This window comes from Oscarella lobularis, chromosome 2 (assembly GCF_947507565.1).
Source record: "Oscarella lobularis chromosome 2, ooOscLobu1.1, whole genome shotgun sequence".
NCBI lineage: Eukaryota > Metazoa > Porifera > Homoscleromorpha > Homosclerophorida > Oscarellidae > Oscarella > Oscarella lobularis.
The window spans coordinates 1,564,711-1,589,517 of NC_089176.1; the positions used below are offsets into that span (position 1 = coordinate 1,564,711).

The 24,807-nt window shown below is 45.4% G+C and overlaps 2 protein-coding genes across 7 annotated transcripts in view; both read right to left on the reverse strand.

Annotated features, from left to right (window-relative positions):
• Positions 1-22,514, reverse strand: part of LOC136199958 (uncharacterized) — a 29,927-nt gene extending 7,413 nt beyond the window's left edge. Inside the window, exons 1-82 of one of the 6 annotated variants that reach the window (XM_065990259.1) lie at positions 22,351-22,514; positions 21,517-22,285; positions 20,389-20,472; positions 20,105-20,338; positions 19,195-20,052; positions 18,947-19,138; positions 18,723-18,896; positions 18,318-18,653; positions 18,154-18,267; positions 17,986-18,099; positions 17,815-17,928; positions 17,649-17,762; positions 17,475-17,594; positions 17,252-17,425; positions 17,012-17,125; positions 16,843-16,956; positions 16,673-16,786; positions 16,512-16,625; positions 16,342-16,455; positions 16,172-16,285; positions 16,002-16,115; positions 15,826-15,939; positions 15,661-15,774; positions 15,490-15,603; positions 15,329-15,442; positions 15,159-15,272; positions 14,983-15,096; positions 14,818-14,931; positions 14,647-14,760; positions 14,486-14,599; positions 14,316-14,429; positions 14,139-14,252; positions 13,974-14,087; positions 13,800-13,913; positions 13,577-13,750; positions 13,337-13,450; positions 13,168-13,281; positions 13,007-13,120; positions 12,837-12,950; positions 12,667-12,780; positions 12,491-12,604; positions 12,326-12,439; positions 12,153-12,266; positions 11,976-12,089; positions 11,531-11,920; positions 11,246-11,479; positions 10,340-11,191; positions 10,091-10,282; positions 9,867-10,040; positions 9,359-9,796; positions 9,196-9,309; positions 9,028-9,141; positions 8,805-8,978; positions 8,566-8,679; positions 8,395-8,508; positions 8,230-8,343; positions 8,067-8,180; positions 7,905-8,018; positions 7,736-7,849; positions 6,751-7,680; positions 6,466-6,699; positions 5,566-6,417; positions 5,318-5,509; positions 5,094-5,267; positions 4,876-4,989; positions 4,706-4,819; positions 4,542-4,655; positions 4,378-4,491; positions 4,212-4,325; positions 4,043-4,156; positions 3,864-3,977; positions 3,690-3,803; positions 3,517-3,630; positions 3,347-3,460; positions 3,181-3,294; positions 3,020-3,133; positions 2,846-2,962; positions 2,552-2,685; positions 2,183-2,491; positions 758-2,123; positions 459-707; positions 21-399 (exon numbers count right to left, since the gene is read on the reverse strand). In XM_065990259.1, coding sequence (XP_065846331.1) covers positions 21-399; positions 459-707; positions 758-2,123; positions 2,183-2,491; positions 2,552-2,685; positions 2,846-2,962; positions 3,020-3,133; positions 3,181-3,294; positions 3,347-3,460; positions 3,517-3,630; positions 3,690-3,803; positions 3,864-3,977; positions 4,043-4,156; positions 4,212-4,325; positions 4,378-4,491; positions 4,542-4,655; positions 4,706-4,819; positions 4,876-4,989; positions 5,094-5,267; positions 5,318-5,509; positions 5,566-6,417; positions 6,466-6,699; positions 6,751-7,680; positions 7,736-7,849; positions 7,905-8,018; positions 8,067-8,180; positions 8,230-8,343; positions 8,395-8,508; positions 8,566-8,679; positions 8,805-8,978; positions 9,028-9,141; positions 9,196-9,309; positions 9,359-9,796; positions 9,867-10,040; positions 10,091-10,282; positions 10,340-11,191; positions 11,246-11,479; positions 11,531-11,920; positions 11,976-12,089; positions 12,153-12,266; positions 12,326-12,439; positions 12,491-12,604; positions 12,667-12,780; positions 12,837-12,950; positions 13,007-13,120; positions 13,168-13,281; positions 13,337-13,450; positions 13,577-13,750; positions 13,800-13,913; positions 13,974-14,087; positions 14,139-14,252; positions 14,316-14,429; positions 14,486-14,599; positions 14,647-14,760; positions 14,818-14,931; positions 14,983-15,096; positions 15,159-15,272; positions 15,329-15,442; positions 15,490-15,603; positions 15,661-15,774; positions 15,826-15,939; positions 16,002-16,115; positions 16,172-16,285; positions 16,342-16,455; positions 16,512-16,625; positions 16,673-16,786; positions 16,843-16,956; positions 17,012-17,125; positions 17,252-17,425; positions 17,475-17,594; positions 17,649-17,762; positions 17,815-17,928; positions 17,986-18,099; positions 18,154-18,267; positions 18,318-18,653; positions 18,723-18,896; positions 18,947-19,138; positions 19,195-20,052; positions 20,105-20,338; positions 20,389-20,472; positions 21,517-21,589 — 15,851 coding nt within the window. In that variant the 5' untranslated portion in view covers positions 21,590-22,285; positions 22,351-22,514. Of the gene's footprint in view, positions 1-20; positions 400-458; positions 708-757; positions 2,124-2,182; positions 2,492-2,551; positions 2,686-2,845; positions 2,963-3,019; positions 3,134-3,180; positions 3,295-3,346; positions 3,461-3,516; positions 3,631-3,689; positions 3,804-3,863; positions 3,978-4,042; positions 4,157-4,211; positions 4,326-4,377; positions 4,492-4,541; positions 4,656-4,705; positions 4,820-4,875; positions 4,990-5,093; positions 5,268-5,317; positions 5,510-5,565; positions 6,418-6,465; positions 6,700-6,750; positions 7,681-7,735; positions 7,850-7,904; positions 8,019-8,066; positions 8,181-8,229; positions 8,344-8,394; positions 8,509-8,565; positions 8,680-8,804; positions 8,979-9,027; positions 9,142-9,195; positions 9,310-9,358; positions 9,797-9,866; positions 10,041-10,090; positions 10,283-10,339; positions 11,192-11,245; positions 11,480-11,530; positions 11,921-11,975; positions 12,090-12,152; positions 12,267-12,325; positions 12,440-12,490; positions 12,605-12,666; positions 12,781-12,836; positions 12,951-13,006; positions 13,121-13,167; positions 13,282-13,336; positions 13,451-13,576; positions 13,751-13,799; positions 13,914-13,973; positions 14,088-14,138; positions 14,253-14,315; positions 14,430-14,485; positions 14,600-14,646; positions 14,761-14,817; positions 14,932-14,982; positions 15,097-15,158; positions 15,273-15,328; positions 15,443-15,489; positions 15,604-15,660; positions 15,775-15,825; positions 15,940-16,001; positions 16,116-16,171; positions 16,286-16,341; positions 16,456-16,511; positions 16,626-16,672; positions 16,787-16,842; positions 16,957-17,011; positions 17,126-17,251; positions 17,426-17,474; positions 17,595-17,648; positions 17,763-17,814; positions 17,929-17,985; positions 18,100-18,153; positions 18,268-18,317; positions 18,654-18,722; positions 18,897-18,946; positions 19,139-19,194; positions 20,053-20,104; positions 20,339-20,388; positions 20,473-21,516 lie in introns of all 6 variants that reach the window. The other 5 variants (XM_065990261.1, XM_065990260.1, XM_065990262.1 and 2 more) reach the window with 5 other exon arrangements.
• Positions 22,515-23,734: 1,220 nt separating this feature from the next.
• The window catches only part of LOC136199956 (uncharacterized), a 65,933-nt gene continuing 64,860 nt past the window's right edge, over positions 23,735-24,807 (reverse strand). The window contains exons 281-284 of the mRNA XM_065990257.1: positions 24,585-24,800; positions 24,230-24,533; positions 23,938-24,178; positions 23,735-23,880 (exon numbers count right to left, since the gene is read on the reverse strand). Of these exons, the coding sequence (XP_065846329.1) occupies positions 23,871-23,880; positions 23,938-24,178; positions 24,230-24,533; positions 24,585-24,800 (771 nt within the window). The 3' untranslated portion in view covers positions 23,735-23,870. The remainder of the gene's footprint in view (positions 23,881-23,937; positions 24,179-24,229; positions 24,534-24,584; positions 24,801-24,807) is intronic.

The following is a 24,807-nucleotide window of genomic DNA, read 5'->3' on the forward strand; positions in this document are numbered from 1 at the left end:
AAAACTAGATTAATATCGTTCCTTGGCCGCATTGACAGTCTTCCAGTACAAATCCATCGTCTCCACCGTCGGTATCGACTTCGATACATTGTGCTCCGTTTTGCAAAGCACAGGGACACAGTCTCACTAGCAGTTGAAGTTCGCTAACGGCTCCTTTACTATCATTGGCGACAATAGTAAAACTGACGGCACCGACTCCTCCTGGCGTCCAACGCAATTCGTACTCATTGCCGTTGTATTCCAACGTGAAATCGCTCTCATCGATAGATGGACTACGTTCAATCAAGACTGTGAAATTATCTCCGACATCAGTAACGTGAAATTGATACACAGACTCGACGTAAAGTTGAGCTCGAAACGTGCCGTTGTCGGGTCCAACTATCTCAGGAGGATTATTCGCTAAAGCAGAGATTGGAACAGTCTTTGCGTCAATATAGAACGCCTCCGAAAAGACTCACCTTGGATTTCAGATGCTTCAGCTACGCCACCTCGACCTTGAAGAGTAGTGAGTGCGACTTCTTCGCTGCCAGTCTCGTCGAGATCGAATAGACACGGTCGATCGTCGTTACACTGTTGTCTTTGTGCTAGCGTGTAGTTACTCAGTGGTCTTTCATCAATAAAAGACGGTACGTGATCGGGATTAGAGAACGTAGACACGCTTTCTCCCGCCTTGTAGTAGAAAAGAGATTCCGCTTGCGTGAGTTGCCCTAATCCACATCATTATAGACGAAAAAGATAAATAACTTGTGGTACTTACATGTTTTTCCGAAACGGTTGTGAAGTGTTCGGCTTGTTGAGTTGACGGAGATTTCCTCGCCCGAACGAGACACGAAATCGTTGGTCTTATCCCCGTCCCATCGACCGACCAAGCCTCGCGTTTCGCCTTGAAACGCGTCCGGCAAACCCAAGACATATGACAATAGACCGCTTCGTGCTGTTATGCTAACGGTAACTTCGGATGAGAACGACATGACGAGCGATCCATTCTCTTCGCCACGAGATAGAACAACGTTGTCTAGCAAGAGAACGCCATTGGGGGTCAATGCGGAGAAATTAGCTGACACGTCGCGCCACGACGATCCATCAAACTCGCTCAGCGCTTCTGTCAGCGAAGCGTCGGGAGCGTAGCAACAAACCATGATGCGGAGTTCGGTTGCCGAAATAAGGCCTACGTGTACTGTTGTCGAGCTATCATTACCACCAGTCGAGAATTGCCGTCCGACGAATGCCGAAAATTCCGTTGCCGTCGAGTTTTCGACGATCTGCGTTCGACCTTGGAACTCGTATCGCTCGTCGGCTGACCTGAAGATGCGATATTCACCGAGTCCGTTGAATGTATACTCGTTGCCGTCTAATGTTGTGAAATGAGGATCGCCCCATGTCCAGACGAAAAAGATTGGAAATCGTCTTATGCACGTCCGCGGTGGCGGTCGCCGTTCGAAATAAAGATTGCATAGGTCCGAATCAAGGCAGCACTGCCGATGCGGTATCACGTCAAATTGTTCGTGAATGAACGGATTGAAGAGCGAGTGAAAACGATTAGCTGAGCCAGCCAATGGTGGCTGGGTGATCAACGATCCACCTCCAAATGTTCCGAAGAAGAAAAACGGAATAAATCGACCAAAGAAAGACGCTCGATAACAACACTCCGATTGCTGACCGGCGAAACCGCCAAAAAATGAAACGAAGCACACTCGACCGAGTGCTTGATCTAGGGCAGAACCAACTTGAACAAATCTGAAATCGGTAAGTGCTTGACGTAGCGTGCACGGACACGGCTGAACAAACAGTTGCCAAAATGGAATCGTTCCGTAAAAAGAGAGGTCTTGGAAATACCAATCAAGACAAGCGCCACGATTTTCACATCGATTTCCCGTCAACGAAACTCGATAAAGGTACCGACCAGTAACGCCAACGTTCGACAAGGTAGAGACTGAACGAGCGAAGACCGCACCAGACAATGGATGATTCTCGAAAGTGCTCAAATCGTTCGCAATGTATCCGACGACAGCCGGATTTTGACCCGGGCGACCAATCCACTGAAGTCGATTGTCGATTGGGTAATTGAACAATACGTACGTCATACGCTCGTCTGAGACAATTACAACTTGGAACGTATTGCGCTAAAATAACGAAATACGCATTTTAAACATTTAGCATTTTAGTAGACTTTCTTTCTTACTAGTGATGAAAATGTGTCCTGGAAGTTAGGTCGACCGTCTGGGTAGTTCGGGACGCGATCCCACGTCCCAACGAGTCCCCACGTGGCGGTAAACGTTGCGCCAGTAAACGTTTTCACGTCGCCACTTGCTCGTTGAAGTATTTCTGACAGAGAATTGGTGTAGACTTGATAGAAAACGCTGCCGCCACGACGAGTATCGATGTCGGCCCAAAATGGCGCCACAATAGAAGGGAAACCTGACACTGGAAACTGTTGCGGAAATGCGTTGACGAACGCTTCGTCAAATGATACGAGCCCGTTGTTAGATACCTATATACAAAACAAAGCAACAAATTAAAAGAACCGACAACTGCGAAATGCAGTACGCACGTAGGCGAAGCGATGTCTTCTTCTTCCAAATGGAAAACATGTAGGTAAGGAAATGGGAGAAGATGTAGCGTCGTCAATACTTGAAAGTCGATTGTCGCCTTGGCCTGGGCCAAACGGATAAAGATTCGGATCCTCTGAAACAGACAAATAACATCAGGTTAAAATATTGCATGAGCAAAAGTTGCAATGCGCGAAATAAACTAAAACGCTTAGTGCCTTGCATTTCTAACTCTAACCTAAATTGTAAATACAGTTGTTTGTTGTCCATGCTTAGGTTAAGTAGTATATATATACCTATTTCACAACGATCTCCCACGAATATTCCTGCGCAGGTGCAGAAAAATGAGCCAGGAACGTTGGTGCATGTCCCGCCGTTTAAGCACTGGTTAGATACCGAACACTCGTCCACGTCTAAGTCAAAAATAAATCCTAATTAGTACAAGATCAACATCAGTAGAAAATGAATACCTGTTCCACAATTTTGTCCCGTGTAGCCAGAAATACAGTCACAAACATAGCCCGAGACAAAGCTGGAGCAAGTTCCTCCGTTCAGGCACGGCGCAGATTCACAAAAATCGATTTCTTTAAATCAACATAAGTTTTAACAACATTTGCACAAATAGAAGTACCGTTTTCGCAGAGACGCCCAGTAAAACCAAAGAGACACATACAGAGAAATCCGTTGATTCTGTCGAAGCATGTTCCACCATTCTGACAAGGATCAGAGGAACACTCGCCAATATCTAAAAATATCAAAATAAGCTAAAACGTACGCTCAAAAAGACAGAATGCTACTCGTCTCGCAGTTTCTGCCGGTATGACCGGGAATGCACACGCACACATATCCGTCAATTCCGTCAGTACAGGTGCCTCCATTTTGACAAGGGTAAGACGCGCATTCGTCAGAGTCTATATAAAAATACAAAGACATGGTGTCAAAAGACACAATCGGGAAAAACTCTCACTCGTTTCGCATTGGTTTCCGGTGTAGCCTGTCATGCACTGACACGTGAATTCGTTAACTCCATCGAAGCATGTTCCTCCGTTTTCACAGGAAAAAGACGCACATTCGTCAATATCTGAATAAAAGACAGGAAGCCTATAGAGAAATCCTCCATTTCAAAAACGCAAAAACTACTTGTCTCGCATTGGTCTCCTGTGTAGCCTTCAATGCACTGACACGCGAAGTAGTCAATTCCATCGATGCACGATCCTCCGTTGTCGCAAGGAGAAGACGCACATTCATCAATATCTATAAAATAGAAAAGAATAAAAAGACTCTACCTTGCAACACATACGGTATATCCCTCACTCGTTTCGCATTGCTCTCCTGTGTAGCCTTCAATGCACCGACACGTGAATTCGTTAATTCCATCGATGCACGTTCCGCTATTGGTGCACGGAAAAGATGCACATTCGTCAATATCTAACAAAAAAAACAAAAAAAATCAAATTACGACGTAAGTCACTTCTTGACCAACAAATTCTCACTTGTTTCGCATTCGTCTCCTGTGTAGCCAGCCAAGCACTGACACGTGTACATATCAACGCCATCAATGCAAACTCCGCCGTTTTTGCAAGGAAAAGATGCGCATTCATCGAAGTCTAGAAAATCGCACAAAATAACAAAAATGCTCCCTTATCCACAAATATTACTCACTCGTCTCGCATACGTCTCCAGTGTATCCGCTCATGCAATTGCACGTGAAAGCGTTAATTTCGTCAATACACGTTCCGCCATTCTGGCACGGATCAGACGAACATTCGCCGATATCTAGAAACATCAAAATTATATGAAACGCACCCTCCAACCAAAAGAAAGTTACTCGTTTCGCAGTTGTGGCCAGTATGACCGGGAATGCACACGCAGATATACCCGTCAATGCCATCAGTACAGGTACCTCCACTTTGACAAGGATAAGACGCGCATTCGTCAATTTCTAGAATAGTATAATTACTTTCTAGAGGAGAAGGCGAGATACCAACGCACCGATTTCGCAGATGTTTCCTGTATAGCCAGCCATGCACAGGCATCTGTGCCCGTCAAATCCATCAATACATGTTCCGTTGTTCTGACAAGGCGCAGACGCGCATTCGTCAATGTCTAAATGGAAAATGTAACTAAATCCGATTATTAAATCAATACAATTCTACTCGTCTCGCAGACAGCTCCAGTGAACGCGCTTGTACAATTGCACGTGAATCGATCGATTTTGTCTATGCACGTTCCGTTGTTTTGACACGGCATAGAAGCGCATTCGTTGATGTCTGTTTCACAAATTTTGAATGAAAGCAGGAAAGCCGCAGTATACATAAGCAAGTACCTGACTCGCAATGATCACCAGTGAAACCAGCTACGCAAGAACATGTGTATCCATCGATTTCTTCTATACACGTTCCCAAATTCTGACATGGCATTGAAAGACACTCCTTGATTTCTGTAACAGAAAAATGAAATAAAATAAATTATTATTTTTACGGTTAATTAATAGGAAACAGAAACACTGTCAAGCTTAGAGGTTCACACACAAAGCTGATGTACCTTCGCAAGTTGGTTCGATGCCTGACCAACTTCCGTTCTCAGTGCAAGTCAAATTCTGTCTCACATTTAGGAAATAACCTTCAAAGCACCCAAATTCTATAACAGTTCCTTCAACTGTATGGTTTGATGATTTGAATCCATTCAGCGGGTCCGAAAGTCCAGGACATAAAATCACTAAAGAAAAAGTAAATTACCAACTATGGAAAAATCAGCGAGCAACTTACAGCAAAAGGGACTCGGACCAGACCATAGTCCTGTTTCAAGGCAAGCAAGTTCAATTTCGCCAGAAAGAACAAAACCCGGCAGACACGAAAACGTTGCCGTAGCCACGAAAATTGAAGAATCATAAACAGACACCGTCGTCGGATGATCAACAAATCCATTTTGAGGAGCATCCAACAACCCACAATCGGCAACTAAACAAAGAAAAGATCAATGAACGTTTAGAACAAACCAAATAACGCATTCTTACATAATATGTCCACTCCCTCGCACTGACCACCAACAGCAAGTAAGTTTGAAGTCCAGAGGAGCGACGATAAAGCGCAAAAAGACGAAGTCGGCGAACCGTGTACAAGCACTTCGTCACTGACGTACCCAGAAGCCAAAACATTCACCCGAATGGCGCTTATCTCTTCTCTCTTCGCTTCCAAGCACGTTTCCCCTGTCGGCGACGTCGGAATTACCGCGAAGTAATTGTAAGAGAGTCCTTCAATGCTGACCAAGGCACCAGATAGCGGCGATGGAGAAACGTCTCCATTCTTAATATAACCCACATGGACGTTGATACAGTTTTTATCTGTCCACGGTCTATCGCAATTCCACCAGCTCAAGCGACTTATGTTGAAACTCCACACGAAATTGCCTCCCGGAGACATTGAAACGACGCCGAGACCTTCCTCGATCCAAATGCCGCGTTGGTCGTCGAACGACCACGCGGGAATTAACTCGCCATCCGCTACATTTGCTGTGCCGTTGAGCTGGAATACAAGCTCCACAGGTCGCTTCAGATTGACTGTTTCGTTTGTCTCGGCGTTTGTAATGACCATGTCGCCCAGTGCCAAACTGTCGAGATACGTGCGATTTCCTGTGATCAATCTCTCGGCAAATAGCTGAGGAGCTAGTGCAACGCCGACGAAAGGATCGATTACATTTAAGTTGAGCACCAAAGACGTTCCTGTCGGAACGTCTAGAGAATCCGGAGGAAAGCGAAAACCAACGGACAGCGAAAAATCTGTGGACACGAGGGAAAGAGAAGAAGATGCGTTGTAAGTAAACGAAACTGCCTCTACTCTTCTCTTCAACGTAATTTTGATAGAATTTCCTATAAACGTAGAACTTGTAAAGAGAAAGTTGCAGCGATTCTGGTTACCTGTAGAGCAATACGAATTGTACGATCGTGACGCCGTAGAATAGCCGGAGGCTTGAACGAGTAGAAGAAGAGTAGCCTCAAAAGGAATTCTCACCGCCGCTACTCCAAGAACGGAATCGACCGTCACGCCAGTGATCAATGGATAAACGCTTTCAGCATTGACAACAAAAACGGATACAGACGCTGAGAGAACAGTGAGCCGCGTATCGTAGTCAACCGGAATAATACTGATATCTAAAGAAAATACTTTAGAACGTAGAAAAGAGAAACAATATAAACACTTACTGCTGCAATAAGGGATCTCGGTCGGTGTCGATGATGAAGGCACTCCCGTAGTCGTTGGCTCCGGAGTTGTAGGCCCAGGAGTCGTTGGCTCTGGAGTTGTAGGCCCAGAAGTAGTTGGCTCCGGAGTTGTAGGCCCAGAAGTGGTTGGCTCCGGCGTGGTAGGCCCAAGAGTCGTCGGCTCTGGAGTTGTAGGCCCAGGAGTCGTTGGATCCGGAGTTGGAGGCCCAGGAGTAGTTGGATCCGGAGTTGTAGGTCCAGGAGTCATTGGATCTGGAGTTGTAGGCCCAGAAGTGGTTGGCTCCAGAGTTGTAGGTTCAGGAGTCGTTGGATCTGGAGTTGTAGGCCCAGGAGTCGTTGGATCCGGAGTTGTAGGCCCAAGAGTCGTTGGCTCCGGCGTTGTAGGTCCAGAAGTCGTTGGATCTGGAGTTGTAGGCCCAGAAGTGGTTCGCTCCGGAGTTGTAGGGTCAAGAGTCGTTGGCACCGGAGTTGTAGGCCCAGGAGTCGTTGGATCCGGAGTTGTAGGCCCAGAAGTGGTTGGCTCCAGAGTTGTAGGGTCAAGAGTCGTTGGCTCCGGAGTTGTAGGGTCAAGAGTCGTTGGCTCCGGGGTTGTAGGTCCAGGAGTCGTTGGATCTGGAGTTGTAGGCCCAGGAGTGGTTGGATCCGGAGTTGTAGGATCAAGAGTTGTTGGCTCCGGAGTTGTAGGCCCAAGAGTCGTTAGCTCCGGAGTTGTAGGCCCAAGAGTCGTTAGCTCCGGCGTTGTAGGTCCAGGAGTCGTTGGATCCGGAGTTGTAGGTACAGGAGTCGTTGGATCCGGAGTTGTAGGTACAGGAGTCGTTGGATCCGGAGTTGTAGGACCCGCAGTAGTTGGCCCTTTTGTTGTTTCATTCGCTGTAATCGGTTCTAGAGTTGCTGACTCAGTTGGAGCTTGCTCTACCGGAAAAGACTATGTGAAATCATACGTACGCTCAAAACCATAGAATTTTACCTGTTTCGCAGTTTTCGCCCGTATGATCAGGAAAGCACAAGCACGTATAACCGTCGAGGCCGTCAATGCAGGTGCCTCCATTAAGACAAGGATGCGACGCGCACTCGTCAAAGTCTGGATAAAAATACAAAGACATGATAACATTAGACTTAACCGAAAACACCCTCACTCGTTTCGCATTGGTCTCCTGTGTAGCCTGTCACACACTGACAAGTGAACGTGCCAACTCCATCAAAACACGTTCCATTATTTTGACAAGGCCCGGACTCACATTCGTCAACATCTAAGTAGAAAAATTGAAAAAAAAACGATGACTGATTCACAATCCTACTTGTCTCGCAGAGAGCTCCAGTGAATGCGCTTGTACAATTGCATGAGAATCGGTTGATTTCGTCCACACACGTTCCGTTATTCTGGCAAGGCACGGAAGAACATTCGCCAATATCTAAATCATAAAGATTCCAAGTTCGCGCTAAAACAAAGGAAAAGCTTACCTGTCTCGCAAAAAACTCCGGTATGACCGGGAACGCAGTTACACGTAAATTCGTTGATGCCATCACTACAGGTGCCTCCATTTTGACAAGGAACGGAATCGCATTCGTCGATGTCTAGAAAAATAGAAATACTCGACACAAGTCTACTGCGTGAAGCGAACTCACCGATTTCGCAGACGTCTCCTGTATAGCCAGCTATGCACAGGCATGCATATCCGTCAATTCCATCAAAACACGTTCCATCGTTCTGACAAGGCGTAGACGCACATTCGTCGATATCTGAATTACAAGTAAATTCTCTACAAAAAGCAAATTGCTGAAAAACGCTACGATTACTTGTCTCGCATTGGACTCCGGTATAGCCCGTCATGCACTGACACGTGAATTCGTCAATTCCATCGATGCACGTTCCTCCGTTCTTGCAAGGCAAAGACGCACATTCGTCGATATCTAAGAAAGAGAATAGAATAACACTCCGTGAAGTCTATACAAAATCAAATATAACGAACTTCGTTGCGGTCAACCAGACACACAAACGTAGTGATAAAATAGATACGACATAATAGAAAAGGTACCTGATTCGCAGTGAACTCCCGTAAAACCAGCTAAGCAATCACATGTATATCCATCCATTTCTTCTATACAAGATCCCGAATTTTGACATGGCATTGCAAGACACTCCTTCAAAAGTTCTGGCATTGGTGGGGGAGACAAAGAGAACGGTGGTGGATTGCATTTTCCACATGACTCTGGAGAAGAAGATAGGACATCGTCAGACCTGACCGAAAGCATCCTTACTCGTTTCGCATTGCTTTCCGGTGTAGTCTGCCATGCACTGACAAGTGAAATAGTCAATGCCATCAATGCACGTTCCTCCGTTCTTGCAAGGCGACGACGCACACTCGTCAATGTCTGAATGAAATAAAAATCTCTATAGACACAATTGCAACAAAATGAAACAATTACTTGTCTCGCATTGGTCTCCCGTGTAGCCTGCCACGCACTGGCACGTGAACATGCCAACTCCATCAATACACGTTCCATTATTTTGACAAGGCCCAGAATCACATTTGTCAATATCTAAGAAAACAGCTATGACTACACTAGCATCGATATAACATAATCCTACTCGTAGTCGTTGGTTCCGGAGTTGTGGGACCAGGAGTCGTTGCTTCTGGTGTAGTCGGTTCTGGAGAAGCCGTTGTTTCCGGAGGAGCCGTTGTTTCCGAAGGAGCCGTTGTTTCCGGAGGAGCCGTTGTTTCCGGAGGAGCCGTTGTTTCTGGAGGAGCCGTTGTTTCTGGAGGAGCCGTTGTTTCCGGAGGAGCCGTTGTTTCTGGAGGAGCCGTTGTTTCTGGAGGAGCCGTTGTTTCTGGAGGAGTCGTTGTTCCTGGAGGAGCCGTTGTTTCCGGAGGAGCCGTTGTTCCTGGAGGAGCCGTTGTTCCTGGAGGAGCCGTTGTTTCTGGAGAAGCCGTTGTTTCTGGAGGAGCCGTTGTTTCTGGAGGAGCCGTTGTTTCCGGAAGAGGAGTCGTTTCTTGTGGCGCAGTCGGTCCCGGAGGAGTCGGGATTTCTATACCCAAACAAAATAACATGTAGCGAAATGATGCACAGCTTTTACGCTAAGACATAAATTGATGTACCTTCGCACGTTGGTTCGACGCCTGACCAACTTCCGTTCTCAGTGCAAGTCAGATTCTGTCTCCCGTTTAGGAAATAACCGTCAGAGCAAGAAAATTCTATAACCGTTCCTTCAACTGTATCGTTTGATGATTTTAATCCATTCAGCGGATCTGAAAGTCCTGGACATAAAATAACTAAAGAAAAAGAAATTAACGAATCAAGGAGCAATCAGCGGTCAACTTACGACACTCGGGACTCGAACCAGACCATAGCCCAGTTTCGAGACAGCTAAGTTCACGTTCGCCAGAAAGGACAAAACCCGAATGACATGAAAACGTTGCCGTAGCCACAAAAATCGTAGAGCCATAAACGGACACCGTCGTAGGATGATCAACAGATCCATCTTCAGGAGCATCCAATGACCCACAATCGGCAACTAAACAATGAAGTTCCATCAGCGAATAACAACAAAACAAAAACAACCCATTCTTACAGAGGATGTCCACTTCCTCGCATTCACCACCAACTCCAATTAAATTTGGAGTCCAGAGAAGCGAATTCAACGCGCAAAATGACGAAGACGAACCGTAGACAAGCACCTCGTCGCTGTCGTAAGCAAGAAGAGAATCTGAATGAATTACCCGAATCGCGCTTAGCTCTCCTCTCTTCGCTTCCAAGCACGTTTCCCCTGTCGGCCCAGTCGGAACTGTGGCGTAGTAATTGTAAGAGAGTCCTTCGACGCTGACCAAGGCGCCAGAGAGCGGCGATGGAGCAGCGTCTCCATTCTGAATGTGACTCACGTTGACGTTGATGCAATTCTTATCTGTCCACGGTCTATCGCAATTCCACCAGCTCAAGCTACTTGCGTTAAAACTCCATAAAAAATTGCCTCCCGGAGACACTGAAACGACGCCGAGACCTTCCTCGACCCAAATGCCGCGTGATTCGTTGAACGACCACGCGGGAATTAACTCGCCGTCCGTTACATTTGCTGTGCCGTTGAGCTCGAATACAAGCTCAAAAGGTCGCTTCAGATTGACTGTTTCGTTTGTCTCGGCGTTTGTAATGACCATGTCACCAAGTGCCAAACTGTCAAGATATGTGCGCTCTGCGCTCAATCTTTCAGCAAGTAGTTGAGGAGAAAGCGTTACGCCGTCGAAAGGATCGATTACATTTAGGTTGAGCACCAAAGACGTTCCTGTCGGAGCGTCAAGAGAATCCGGAGGAAAGTGAAAATCAACGGACAGCGAAAAATCTGTGGACATGAAGGAAAAAGAAGACGATGCGTTGTAAGTAAATGCAACTGCCTCCACTCTTCGCTTCAACGCAATTTTGATAACATTTCCTACACACATAAACGTAGAACTTGTATAGAGAAAGTTGAAGCGATTCTGGTTACCTGTCGAGCAATACGAATTGTACGATCTTGACGATGTAGAATAGCCGGAGGCTTGAACGAGTAGAAGAAGAGTAGCCTCAAGAGGAATTCTCACCGCCGCTACTCCAAGAATGGAATCGACAGTCACGCCAGTGATCAAAGGATAAACGCTTTCAGCATTGACAACAAAAACGGATACAGACGCTGAGAGAACAGTAAGCCGCGTATCGTAGTCAATCGGAATAATACTGATATCTAAAGAAAATACTTTAGAACGTAGAAAAGCGGAACAATATAAACACTTACTGCTGCAATAAGGGATTTTGGTCGGTGTCGATGATGAAGGCACTCCCGTAGTCGTTGGCTCCGGAGTTGTAGGCCCAGGAGTCGTTGGACCCGGCGTTGTAGGCCCAGGAGTCGTTGGCTCTGGAGTTGTAGGCCCAGAAGAAGTTGGCTCCGGAGTTGTACGCCCAGAAGTGGTTGGCTTCGGCGTGGTAGGCCCAAGAGTCGTTGGCTCTGGAGTTGTAGGTCCAGAAGTGGTTGGCTCCGGAGTTGTAGGCCCGGGTGTCGTTGGCTCCGGAGTTGTAGGTACAGGAGTCGTTGGATCCGGAGTTGTAGGACCCGCAGTAGTTGGCCCTTCCGTTGCTGGATTTGCTGTAGTCGGTTCTAGAGTTGCTGAATCAGTTGCAGCTTGCTCTACCGAAGAAGACTATGTGAAATTAAACGTACGCTCTAAACCATAAAAAGTTACCTGTTTCGCAGTTGTCGCCGGTATGACCTGGAATGCACCCGCACGTATATCCGTCAATGTCATCACTGCAAGTGCCTCCATTTTGACAAGGATAAGACGCGCATTCGTCAAAGTCTACATGAATGATACAAAAAAACCTCTAAACTAAAGCCAATCGTTTGAAAATGACAAATATACTTGTCTCGCATGTTTCGCCGTTGAATCCTGCAGCGCAAACACAACTGAAATCGTCTACTAAATCAGTGCACGTTCCTCCGTTTTCGCAAGGTGAAGGCGAACAATCGTCAATATCTGTGAAAAATGCCACGCAATAAGAAAATGTTTTCACCTCTAAAAAAATTCATTCTTACTCGTCTCGCATACGTCTCCAGTGTATCCGCTCATGCAAATGCACGTGAAAGCGTTGATTTCGTCAACGCACGTTCCGCCATTCTGGCATGGTTCAGACGAACATTCGCCAATATCTACAAATATCAATAGAATTTATAAAGTACATCCAAGACAAAGAATGCTACTCGTTTCGCAGTTGTCGCCGGTATGGCCTGGAATGCACACGCACGTATATCCGTCAATGTCATCACTGCAAGTGCCTCCATTTTGACAAGGATAAGACGCGCATTCGTCAAAGTCTACATGAATGATACAAAAAACCTCTAAACTAAAGCCAATCGTTTGAAAATGACGAATATACTTGTTTCGCATGTTTCTCCAATGAATCCTGCAGCGCAATCACAACTGAAATCGTCTACTAAATCAGTGCACGTTCCTCCGTTCTCACAAGGTGAAGGCGAACAATCGTCAATATCTGTAGAAAACGATGTCTTTACCAGAAAGAGTATCCTTTTTAAATGACAAATATACTTGTTTCGCATATTTCTCCGTTGAATCCTGCAGCGCAATCACAACTGAAATCGTCTACCAAATCAGTGCACGTTCCTCCGTTCTCACAAGGTGAAGGCGAACAATCGTTAATATCTGTAGAAAAAGCAGTCTTTACCAGAAAGAGTTTCGTTTTAAAATGAGAAATATACTTGTCTCGCATGTTTCTCCGCTGAATCCTGCAGCGCAATCACAACTGAAATCGTCTATTAAATCGATGCACGTTCCGTTGTTTTCACACGGAAAAAATTCGCATTCGTCGATATCTAAGAAAAAGAGTATAAGATACGTTACAACATCAAGCTTCGCTAACTCGTTTCGCATGTGTCTCCGGTAAAGCCTGAAGCGCAATCACAACTGAAATCGTCTATTAAATCAGTGCACGTTCCTCCGTTCTCGCAAGGTGAAGGCGAACAATCGTCAATATCTGTAGAAAAAGCAGTCTTTACGAGAAAGCGTATCGTTAGAAAATGACAAAATACTCGTTTCGCATGTGCCTCCGGTATAGCCCGTCATGCACTGACACGTGAATTCGTCAATTCCATCGATGCACGTTCCTCCGTTCTTGCAAGGCAAAGACGCACATTCGTCGATATCTAAGAAAGAGAATAGAATAACACTCCGTGAAATCTATACAAAATCAAATATAACGAACTTCGTTGCGGTCAACCAGACACACAAACGTAGTGATAAAATAGATACGACATAATAGAAAAAGGTACCTGATTCGCAGTGAACTCCCGTAAAACCAGCTAAGCAATCACATGTATATCCATCCATTTCTTCGATACACGATCCCGAATTTTGACATGGCATTGAAAGACACTCCTTCAAAAGTTCTGGCATTGGTGGGGGAGACAAAGAGAACGGTGGTGGTTTGCATTTTCCACATGACTCTGGAGAAGTAGATAGGACATCGTCAGACCGGACCGAAAACACCCTTACTCGTTTCGCATTGCTTTCCGGTGTAGTTTGCCATGCACTGACAAGTGAAATAGTCAATTCCATCAATGCACGTTCCTCCGTTCTCGCAAGGCGACGACGCACACTCGTCGATGTCTAGAATTATTCACGAAATAAGAAAACGATCACACACCACCCCAAACCGCAAATTCTCACTTGTCTCGCATATGTCTCCAGTGTATCCACTAATGCAAATGCACGTGAAAGCGTTGATTTCGTCAACGCACGTTCCGCCATTCTTGCATGGTTCAGACGAACATTCGCCAATATCTACAAATATCCATAGAATTTATAAAGTACATCCAAGACAAAGAATGCTACTCGTTTCGCAGTTGTCGCCGGTATGACCTGGAATGCACACGCACGTATATCCGTCAATGTCATCACTGCAAGTGCCTCCATTTTGACAAGGATAAGACGCGCATTCGTCAAAGTCTACATGAATGATACAAAAAAACCTCTAAACTCAAGCCAATCGTTTGAGAATGACAAATGTACTTGTCTCGCATGTTTCTCCAATGAATCCTGCAGCGCAATCACAACTGAAATCGTCTACTAAATCAGTGCACGTTCCTCCGTTCTCACAAGGTGAAGGCGAACAATCGTTAATATCTGTAGAAAAATCAGTCTTCAACAGAAAGAGTTTCGTTTTAAAATGAGAAATATACTTGTCTCGCATGTTTCTCCGTTGAATCCTGCAGCGCAATCACAACTGAAATCGTCTATTAAATCGATGCACGTTCCGTTGTTTTCACACGGAAAAAATTCGCAATCGTCGATATCTAAGAAAAAGAGTATAAGATACGTTACAACACCAAGCTTCGCTAACTCGTTTCGCATGTGTCTCCGGTAAAGCCTGCAGCGCAATCACAACTGAAATCGTCTATTAAATCAGTGCACGTTCCTCCGTTCTCGCAAGGCGAAGGCGAACAATCGTCAATATCTGTGAAAAATGCAACGCAATAAGAAATGTTTTCACCTCTAAAAAATTAATTCTTACTCGTCTCGCATACGTCTCCAGTGTATCCGCTCATGCAAATGCACGTGAAAGCGTTGATTTCGTCAACGCACGTTCCGCCATTCTGGCATGGTTCAGACGAACATTCGCCAATATCTACAAATATCAATAGAATTTATAAAGTACATCCAAGACAAAGAATGCTACTCGTTTCGCAGTTGTCGCCGGTATGACCTGGAATGCACACGCACGTGTATCCGTCAATGTCATCACTGCAAGTGCCTCCATTTTGACAAGGATAAGACGCGCATTCGTCAAAGTCTACATGAATGATACAAAAAACCTCTAAACAAAAGCCAATCGTTTGAAAATGACAAATATACTTGTCTCGCATGTTTCTCCAATGAATCCTGCAGCGCAATCACAACTGAAATCGTCTACTAAATCAGTGCACGTTCCTCCGTTTTCACAAGGTGAATGCGAACAATCGTCAATATCTGTAGAAAAAGCAGTCTTTACCAGAAAGAGTTTCATTTTAAAATGAGAAATATACTTGTCTCGCATGTTTCTCCGCTGAATCCTGCAGCGCAATCACAACTGAAATCGTCTATTAAATCGATGCACGTTCCGTTGTTTTCACACGGAAAAAATTCGCATTCGTCGATATCTAAGAAAAAGAGTATAAGATACGTTACAACATCAAGTTTCGCTAACTCGTTTCGCATGTGTCTCCGGTAAAGCCTGCAGCGCAATCACAACTGAAATCGTCTATTAAATCAGTGCACGTTCCTCCGTTCTCGCAAGGCGAAGGCGAACAATCGTCAATATCTGTGAAAAATGCAACGCAATAAGAAATGTTTTCACCTCTAAAAAATTAATTCTTACTCGTCTCGCATACGTCTCCAGTGTATCCGCTCATGCAAATGCACGTGAAAGCGTTGATTTCGTCAACGCACGTTCCGCCATTCTGGCATGGTTCAGACGAACATTCGCCAATATCTACAAATATCAATAGAATTTATAAAGTACATCCAAGACAAAGAATGCTACTCGTTTCGCAGTTGTCGCCGGTATGACCTGGAATGCACACGCACGTGTATCCGTCAATGTCATCACTGCAAGTGCCTCCATTTTGACAAGGATAAGACGCGCATTCGTCAAAGTCTACATGAATGATACAAAAAACCTCTAAACAAAAGCCAATCGTTTGAAAATGACAAATATACTTGTCTCGCATGTTTCTCCAATGAATCCTGCAGCGCAATCACAACTGAAATCGTCTACTAAATCAGTGCACGTTCCTCCGTTCTCACAAGGTGAAGGCGAACAATCGTCAATATCTGTAGAAAACGTTGTCTTTACCAGAAAGAGTATCCTTTTTAAATGACAAATATACTTGTCTCGCATGTTTCTCCGTTGAATCCTGTAGCGCAATCACAACTGAAATCGTCTACTAAATCAGTGCACGTTCCTCCGTTCTCACAAGGTGAAGGCGAACAATCGTTAATATCTGTAGAAAAAGCAGTCTTTACCAGAAAGAGTTTCGTTTTAAAATGAGAAATATACTTGTCTCGCATGTTTCTCCGCTGAATCCTGCAGCGCAATCACAACTGAAATCGTCTACTAAATCAGTGCACGTTCCTCCGTTCTCACAAGGTGAAGGCGAACAATCGTCAATATCTGTAGAAAAAGATGTCTTTACCAGAAAGAATATTCTTTTTACATGAGAAATATACTTGTCTCGCATGTTTCTCCGCTGAATCCTTCAGCGCAATCACAACTAAAATCGTCTATTAAATCGATGCACGTTCCGTTGTTTTCACACGGAAAAAATTCGCATTCGTCGATATCTAAGAAAAAGAGTATAAGATACGTTACAACATCAAGTTTCGCTAACTCGTTTCGCATGTGTCTCCGGTAAAGCCTGCAGCGCAATCACAACTGAAATCGTCTATTAAATCAGTGCACGTTCCTCCGTTTTCACAAGGTGAATGCGAACAATCGTCAATATCTGTAGAAAAAGCAGTTTTTACCAGAAAGAGTATCCTTTGAAAATGAGAAATATACTTGTCTCGCATGTTTCTCCAATGAATCCTGCAGCGCAATCACAACTGAAATCGTCTACTAAATCAGTGCACGTTCCTCCGTTCTCGCAAGGTGAAGGCGAACAATCGTCAATATCTGTAGAAAAAGCAGTCTTTACGAGAAAGCGTATCGTTAGAAAATGACAAAATACTCGTTTCGCATGTGCCTCCGGTATAGCCCGTCATGCACTGACACGTGAATTCGTCAATTCCATCGATGCACGTTCCTCCGTTCTTGCAAGGCAAAGACGCACATTCGTCGATATCTAAGAAAGAGAATAGAATAACACTCCGTGAAATCTATACAAAATCAAATATAACGAACTTCGTTGCGGTCAACCAGACACACAAACGTAGTGATAAAATAGATACGACATAATAGAAAAAGGTACCTGATTCGCAGTGAACTCCCGTAAAACCAGCTAAGCAATCACATGTATATCCATCCATTTCTTCGATACACGATCCCGAATTTTGACATGGCATTGAAAGACACTCCTTCAAAAGTTCTGGCATTGGTGGGGGAGACAAAGAGAACGGTGGTGGTTTGCATTTTCCACATGACTCTGGAGAAGTAGATAGGACATCGTCAGACCGGACCGAAAACACCCTTACTCGTTTCGCATTGCTTTCCGGTGTAGTTTGCCATGCACTGACAAGTGAAATAGTCAATTCCATCAATGCACGTTCCTCCGTTCTCGCAAGGCGACGACGCACACTCGTCGATGTCTAGAATTATTCACGAAATAAGAAAACGATCACACACCACCCCAAACCGCAAATTCTCACTTGTCTCGCATATGTCTCCAGTGTATCCACTAATGCAAATGCACGTGAAAGCGTTTATATCGTCAATGCATATTCCGCCATTCTGACACGGATCAGACAAACATTCGCCTATATCTAAAAGAAACGAAATCATTTCTTATGTACACTCAAAACAATAGAATGTTACTCGTTTCGCAGTTGTCGCCGGTATGACCTGGAATACACACGCACGTATAGCCGTCAATGTCGTCAGTACAGGTTCCTCCGTTCTGACAAGGATAAGACGCACACTCGTCCAAGTCTACATAAAAAAATACAAATACATGATTATATAAGATAGATAGGAAAACACTCTCACTCGTCCGGCATTGGTCTCCCGTGTAGCCTGCCATGCACTGACACGTGAAGTAGCCAATTCCATCGATGCACGATCCTCCGTTCTCACAAGGAGATAGCTCACATTCATCAATGTCTGAATGAAATAAAAATCTCTATAGACACAATTGTAACAAAATGAAACAATTACTTGTCTCGCATTGGTCTCCCGTGTAGCCTGCCACGCACTGACACGTGAACATGCCAACTCCATCAATACACGTTCCATTACTTTGACAAGGCCCAGAATCACATTTGTCAATATCTAAGAAAACAGCTATGACGAAAACTAGCATCGATATAACATAATCCTACTCGTAGTCGTTGGTTCCGGAGTTGTGGGACCAGGAGTCGTTGCTTCTGGTGTAGTCGGTTCTGGAGAAGCCGTTGTTTCCGGAGGAGCCGTTGTTTCTGGAGGAGCCGTTGTTTCTGGAGGAGCCGTTGTTCCTGGAGGAGACGTTGTTCCTGGAGGAGACGTTGTTTCCGGAGGAGCGGTTGTTTCCGAAGGAGCCGTTGTTTCCGGAGGAGCGGTTGTTTCCGAAGGAGCCGTTGTTTTCGGAGGAGCCGTTGTTTCTGGAGGAGCCGTTGTTTCCGGAGGAGCCGTTGTTTCCAGAAGAGGAGCCGTTGTTTCCGGAAGAGGAGTCGGGATTTCTATACCAAACAAAATAACATGTAGCGAAATGATGCACAGCTTTTACGCTAAGACATAAATTGATGTACCTTCGCACGTTGGTTCAACGCCTGACCAACTTCCGTTCTCAGTGCAAGTCAGATTCTGTCTCCCGTTAAGGAAATAACCGTGAGAGCAAGAAAATTCTATAACCGCTCCTTCAACTGTATCGTTTGATGATTTTAATCCATTCAGCGGATCTGAAAGTCCTGGACATAAAATAACTAAAGAAAAAGAAATTAACCAACCAAGGAGCAATCAGCGGTCAACTTACGACACTCGGGACTCGAACCAGACCATAGCCCAGTTTCGAGACAGCTAAGTTCACGTTCGCCAGAAAGGACAAAACCCGAATGACATGAAAACGTTGCTGTAGCCACAAAAATCGTAGAGCCATAAACGGACACCGTCGTAGGATGATCAACAGATCCATCTTCAGGAGCATCCAATGACCCACAATCGGCAACTAAACAATGAGGTTTCATCAGCGCCTAACAACAAGACAAAACAACTTATTCTTACAGAGTATGTCCACTTCCTCGCATTCACCGCCAACACCAATTAAATTTGGAGTCCAGAGAAGCGAATTCAACGCGCAAAATGACGGAGACGACGAACCGTATACAAGCACCGCGTTGCACTCGTAAGCAAACAGAGAATCTGAATGAATCACCTGAATTGCGCTTAGCTCTCCTCTCTTCGCTTCCAAGCACGTTTCCCCTGTCGGCCCAGTCGGAATTGATGCGTAGTAATTGTAAGAGAGTCCTTCGACGCTGACCAAGGCGCCAGAGAGCGGCGATAGAGCATCGTCTCCATTCTGAATGTGACTCACGTTGACGTTGATGCAGTTCTTATCTGTCCACGGTCTATCGCAGTTCCACCAGCTGAAGCGACTTATGTTTAAACTCCACACGAAATTGCCACCCGGAGACACTGAAATGACGCCGAGACCTTCCTCGATCCAAATGCCGCGTGACTCGTCAAACGACCACGCGGGAATTAACTCGCCGTTCGTTACATTTGCTGTGTCGTTGAGCTGGAATACAAGCTCCACGTATCGCTTAAGAGCGACTGTTTCGTTTGTCTCGGCGTTTGTAATTGCTATGTCACTCAATGCCAAACTGTCGAGATACGTGCGATTCCCTGAGATCGATCTTTCGGCAAAGAGTTGAGGAGCAAGCGTCACGCCGTCGAAAGGATCAATGATATTGAAACTGGCCACCAAAGGCGTTCCGTTTGGAACATTGAGAGCGTCCGGCGGAAAGTGAAGTCCAAGAGACAGCGGAAATTCTGTGGACACGAGCGAAAACGAAGACGATGCGTTGTAAGTAAACGAAACTGTCTCTAGTCGTCGCTTCAAAGAAATAAAGATGGAATGTCCTTCAAAACACATATAATTTTTGGTAGGCAAAACTTCAAAATTTTCGACTACCTGTAAAGCAATAGGAATAGTACGATCTCGACACCGTAGAATAGCCGGGTGCTCGAACGAGTAGAAGCAGAGTAGTCTCAAAAGGAATTTTAACTTCAGCTATGCCATCAACCGAATTGACCGCCACGCCAGTATCCAATGGATACACGCTCTCATCATTGACAACAAAAACGGACACCGACGCTGAGAGAAGACTGCTCTGTGTATCGACGTCAACGGGAAGAACACTGATAGCTAAATATAAATATAAATAGGAAAGAGGAAAGAGAAGGCATAAAATTTACTGCTGCAATTAGTTTCTGTTGGTGGTGTTGATGAAAGCACTGCTGTAGTATTCAAAATCGTGGTTGTTTCGGTTGTTGAGTTTTCTACGTACAAAGTTTCGTAAGTGCTAATGACGGGTCATTTATCAACAGCTCTGGCCCAACAAAAATCAATAATTAAGACATGACAAGGTAAGTACGTTCACGCGCATATTGTCCCGTGGGAAGAAAGGCGGAGCGATATATTGATTTCAGAGGACGTTAGTTCAATACCCATGCTTAGTCATATTGCTTATACGCGTTTCTGCGTTAAATAACTGCGGTGCGTTAGTGCGTGCAGTTGGAACATACACGCTACTTCCGTTTGGTAATATATTTACAACCACTCCAAAGCTACGCCCATTAAATGCTATTAATAGACCGCTTTCATTCCAATGGAAATTTCCTCTACTCGGGCAAACTCATTTCCCTAGAACAGCCTTTTTCTCACGTGCCCCATTAGTAAATTAAAATGAGGCGGTACGTTTATTCAATACCCATGCTTAGTCGTATTGTTCATACGCTTTTCTGCATTAACTGCGGCGCGTTGATGCATACAGTTGGAGCAGAAGCGTAACTTCCATTTGGTCTCCAAAAAGTTACGCCCATTAATTGCTATTCATAGACCGCTTTCTTTTCAATGGAAATTTCCTCTACCCGGATTCCCTAGAACTGCCTTTTCTTCTCGTGTGACTTAAAATAAGGCGGTACGTTTAATTTAAATAAAGTTAGTGATCAAGTGAGTCATTCGCGGATCAAGGACAAGATGAGCGAGGGAGAAAGCGAACGCGAAGTTTTAAAACAGACAGACTAACTCAAAGCACACGTTACAATTTCGGAACTGACACTAACGGTGACACCAATCAAGAAAGTCAACAACGTCAAACGCGCAATGCGGGCGGATTCCCTCAGGAATGCGCCGTCTTTTGAACACCAAACGGAGACCTGCGCTTGTTCAGACAATACAACTGTATGCAACATCTAGACAAATCAACTGGGAAACATATGCTAGCGATGCAGAGACGCAGAAAATCGCCTGCAGGGTAGAAGACGCGATGAACGAAATTCTACACTACGACTAGTAGTAGACCGTGCATTTCATCGACTTGCCTTGGCCGTTAACGGTGAATAGGGCACCGCAGAGCAGAGAACACAGCCCCAACAAGACGTTCGTGGGCAACATCCTCCTCGCTTATTCAGCGAATTCTCAACAGCGCCTTTGATTTCTGTTTCAGGTAAGTAAAGCCGGTTTTTCGAAGCTCTGAGCAGAACGAAATTGAGTCGCTGTGCGGGTGCTGTGTCTGGCACACAATGACCTGCGCTGAAACGAAGTTAAGCAATTAATTTGAACGAATCCACAGCCTTATGCAAAACGTTGGCGCACCGTAAAACGAATCCTCAAAAAATACTCACTCGACGCGTGGCTCGAAACTGCGGTCTGTATAAGCCACAGCTACTAGAACGGCGATCTTTAGCGAACCGCACCAAAAGAGTCCGACCCGCATGCGGAAAAGGCTACTGTCGTCATCCAAAGCCCTCCCACAGAAAAATTAGTAGACATGAGCCAATATCATACCGCCTTGCGGTATTTACACTGTACATCCTTGTGCCGCACAGTCCAACACAAACAGAGCGATAGACTTTCTTAGAGGGGCGCGCTCTGAACGTAAAGGCCAGAACCAGCCAAACTCTTTTCAAGGCAACGAACTCGCACGGCGCGGACCGTCGATCGGTTCTTTTTCCGGTACATGTATGGAAATATCGTCACGTGAATACAACCAGTATTCTCAACCAATTTTCTCTCGTGACTCGGGCGCGTCAGCTGCGTTAACGCCTTTTGGGACTTTTGGGACTTCTGCATTGCATTGCCATCAGTGACCTAGAAGAAAATCCAACTGCCTGGTTCTAACCGGATATCTGATAACCCTCCCACGACTGAAGGACCTTCGTTAAAGGCCATACGGCGTGTTTTTGCAATGCGGACGCATGCTAACCGAAACAGCCTTCCGGAGTCGGAGAGTTGGCGTTGACCAATAAAGTATTATTCTCCCTAGCCGTCAACAAGAAAAATTAGCCTAAGAGAGCCCCCAAACGACACAGAATCAAAGAAAGCACGGAGTGGCTACAGTTACGCCACCGTAAACGGACTCCTGTAGGCTACAGTTACGCCAGTCTAGCGCACTATAGAGTAGAGAGCTTAAAAAGCGTGTTTTTCATGTACCTAATCCAACCCTAACCCTAAACCTTACTGGTGTCGGTGGCGGCCCCGCTCCGGGCTTAACCGCCCCAATGAGCATAGGTCGCAGAGGGGGGCTTCGCCCCCCTGGAACCACCATGCTACGGGCGGTTAAGCCACAGTCGCGGGTGATCGTATATCGCCGCTTAGATACAAAAAAAAAGAAAAAAAGAAAAAAAGAAAAAAAAGAGCACGCTTCGGGATTCGAGCCCCGGACCCGTCACGTGCCCCGTGGTTCATGCATCCGGTCCTCCAGCGCCCCGCCCCCCCCTGCCCGTTGAGCTATCGCGGCATCCTTGGAAAGGAGGCGTTATCGCAGGACTTTATAATGCTAGACTGCAGCTATAGTGCGCTAGACTGGCGTAACTGTAGCCTACAGGAGTCCGTTTACGGTGGCGTAACTGTAGCCACTCCGGGATAAAAGAACTGATAAAAGAAGGCATAAAGAAGGCACAGACTAGGTATAGCGTGCGCTCCGAGGCACCTAGGCAAGCCCCGGACAAGGTCCGTCTCTTTTCGAGTCTCTCGCCAAAGCACGTCAAAGCCGCTCGTCTAAGCCGACTCGGAACCGCTTCGAGAAAATGGAACGAACGATTGTCTCGGGAAAAGGAGCATCGTCGTCACCAGAGAAGAGTCTTGACGCCATTTAGCGGTGCCAAACAGAAATGCGGCGACTCAAAGCGTCTTCCTACCACCCTCTCGTAGCCTTTTCGTCTTTATCTTTGCTAAAAACGATGACAGACGTTCAGGCTACTTTTCAATGTCCGTTTATGTGGAAAAAAAAGTAGGGTAAACATGTTGTAAATTATTTTATAAAATCTACGGACTTGTGTGCCAACCTTTCTTCAGCTGACACAAGGTGGCGTACTGACTCGCTGCCAAAACTGTTATCCTCTCTATCGTTCACATGTACAGCGTGAATCAGACAATTCTCTCGTGTGAATTTCATTCCATCTTGGCTCGTACTGCTTCGTATCACGGCCATGTGGGAGTATACATTTGAAGACTATGTCTTCTTTCGAATCTGCAGGTTAATTAACTTACCACACCAACGCCTCTATTTCAGCTTCGCTCACTTCGCCCACTATCATGTAATCTAAGACACAAAATCTAACAGCAGCAGAAAAGAAAAGACAGAACCGTGAAGCAAATGAAGAACTGCAAAGACATTCAATTTCTAATGCTAGCAGCAAGCGGCATGTTTCAGTCTGCATTCACCCCATTCCTTCTACAGACCTCTGACACAAAAGAACGCGTGTAAGAACAAGATTTGCGTGATTGCTTCATCGACTAACCTTTTGTAACGCCAACCCATCACTGTTACAGCAGCAGCAGTGATGAAAATGCACAGTATTGCTAAAGCAACGACTGCCCAATCGACGACGATAGTCTCCTCGTCCACAACAATGCCATTTGACGTGGGCATATTTGATGGCTCTGCCGGTTTTTCATACTCGATGGTGTAAGTGCCAGTGACGCGGCAGGGGATTCCGGAGAAGTGGCAAATGCCGTAATCGCACGACTGACAAGAATTAGCTAAAACGATCTTGCTGCGGAAAATGCAAAGTTTCAATGACTTTAACAAACCTCGATCTTTTCCAGCAAAAGTGATTTTTACGTCCTTCGTTCCACAGAAATCTGAGCTGTTCATGTTCAACTGATAGCCTCCATTTGGAAAGACGATCGCGAGAGTTTGACTGTCGTCCCATAATCCGAAGACCGAAACGTTGTTCAAATGTTCGGGCAAAAAGCTGATTATTTTCGACAAATCGGATGGCCGGCGAACTGACGGCATATTCGTTTCGTGTGAAAATTTCAAAACCACCGTTGTTCCTGGAAGAATCCTATCGTTTGACGCTCCTTCGACTTCAATCAAAGTCACGTAAACCTTCTATATATAGTAGAATCGCAAACAGCTATAGTGACATTTTGCAAAGCAAACCTTCCGCTTTTGAACAAACTCTGACTCTGACACTGGCTCTTCTCCTTTCAAGTCACGACGACGACGATGACGATCGCTGGTGCTTTCTTCAACGCATTCCGTTTCATTTTGAATCGCAAACCGCGGTTTATTGTCGTTGATAGTGAGGATGTCCACATGAGATGCGGCGCTACTGCTCGCAGGTGGATTTCCGTTGTCGAAGACAGTAATTATGATCTTCCCA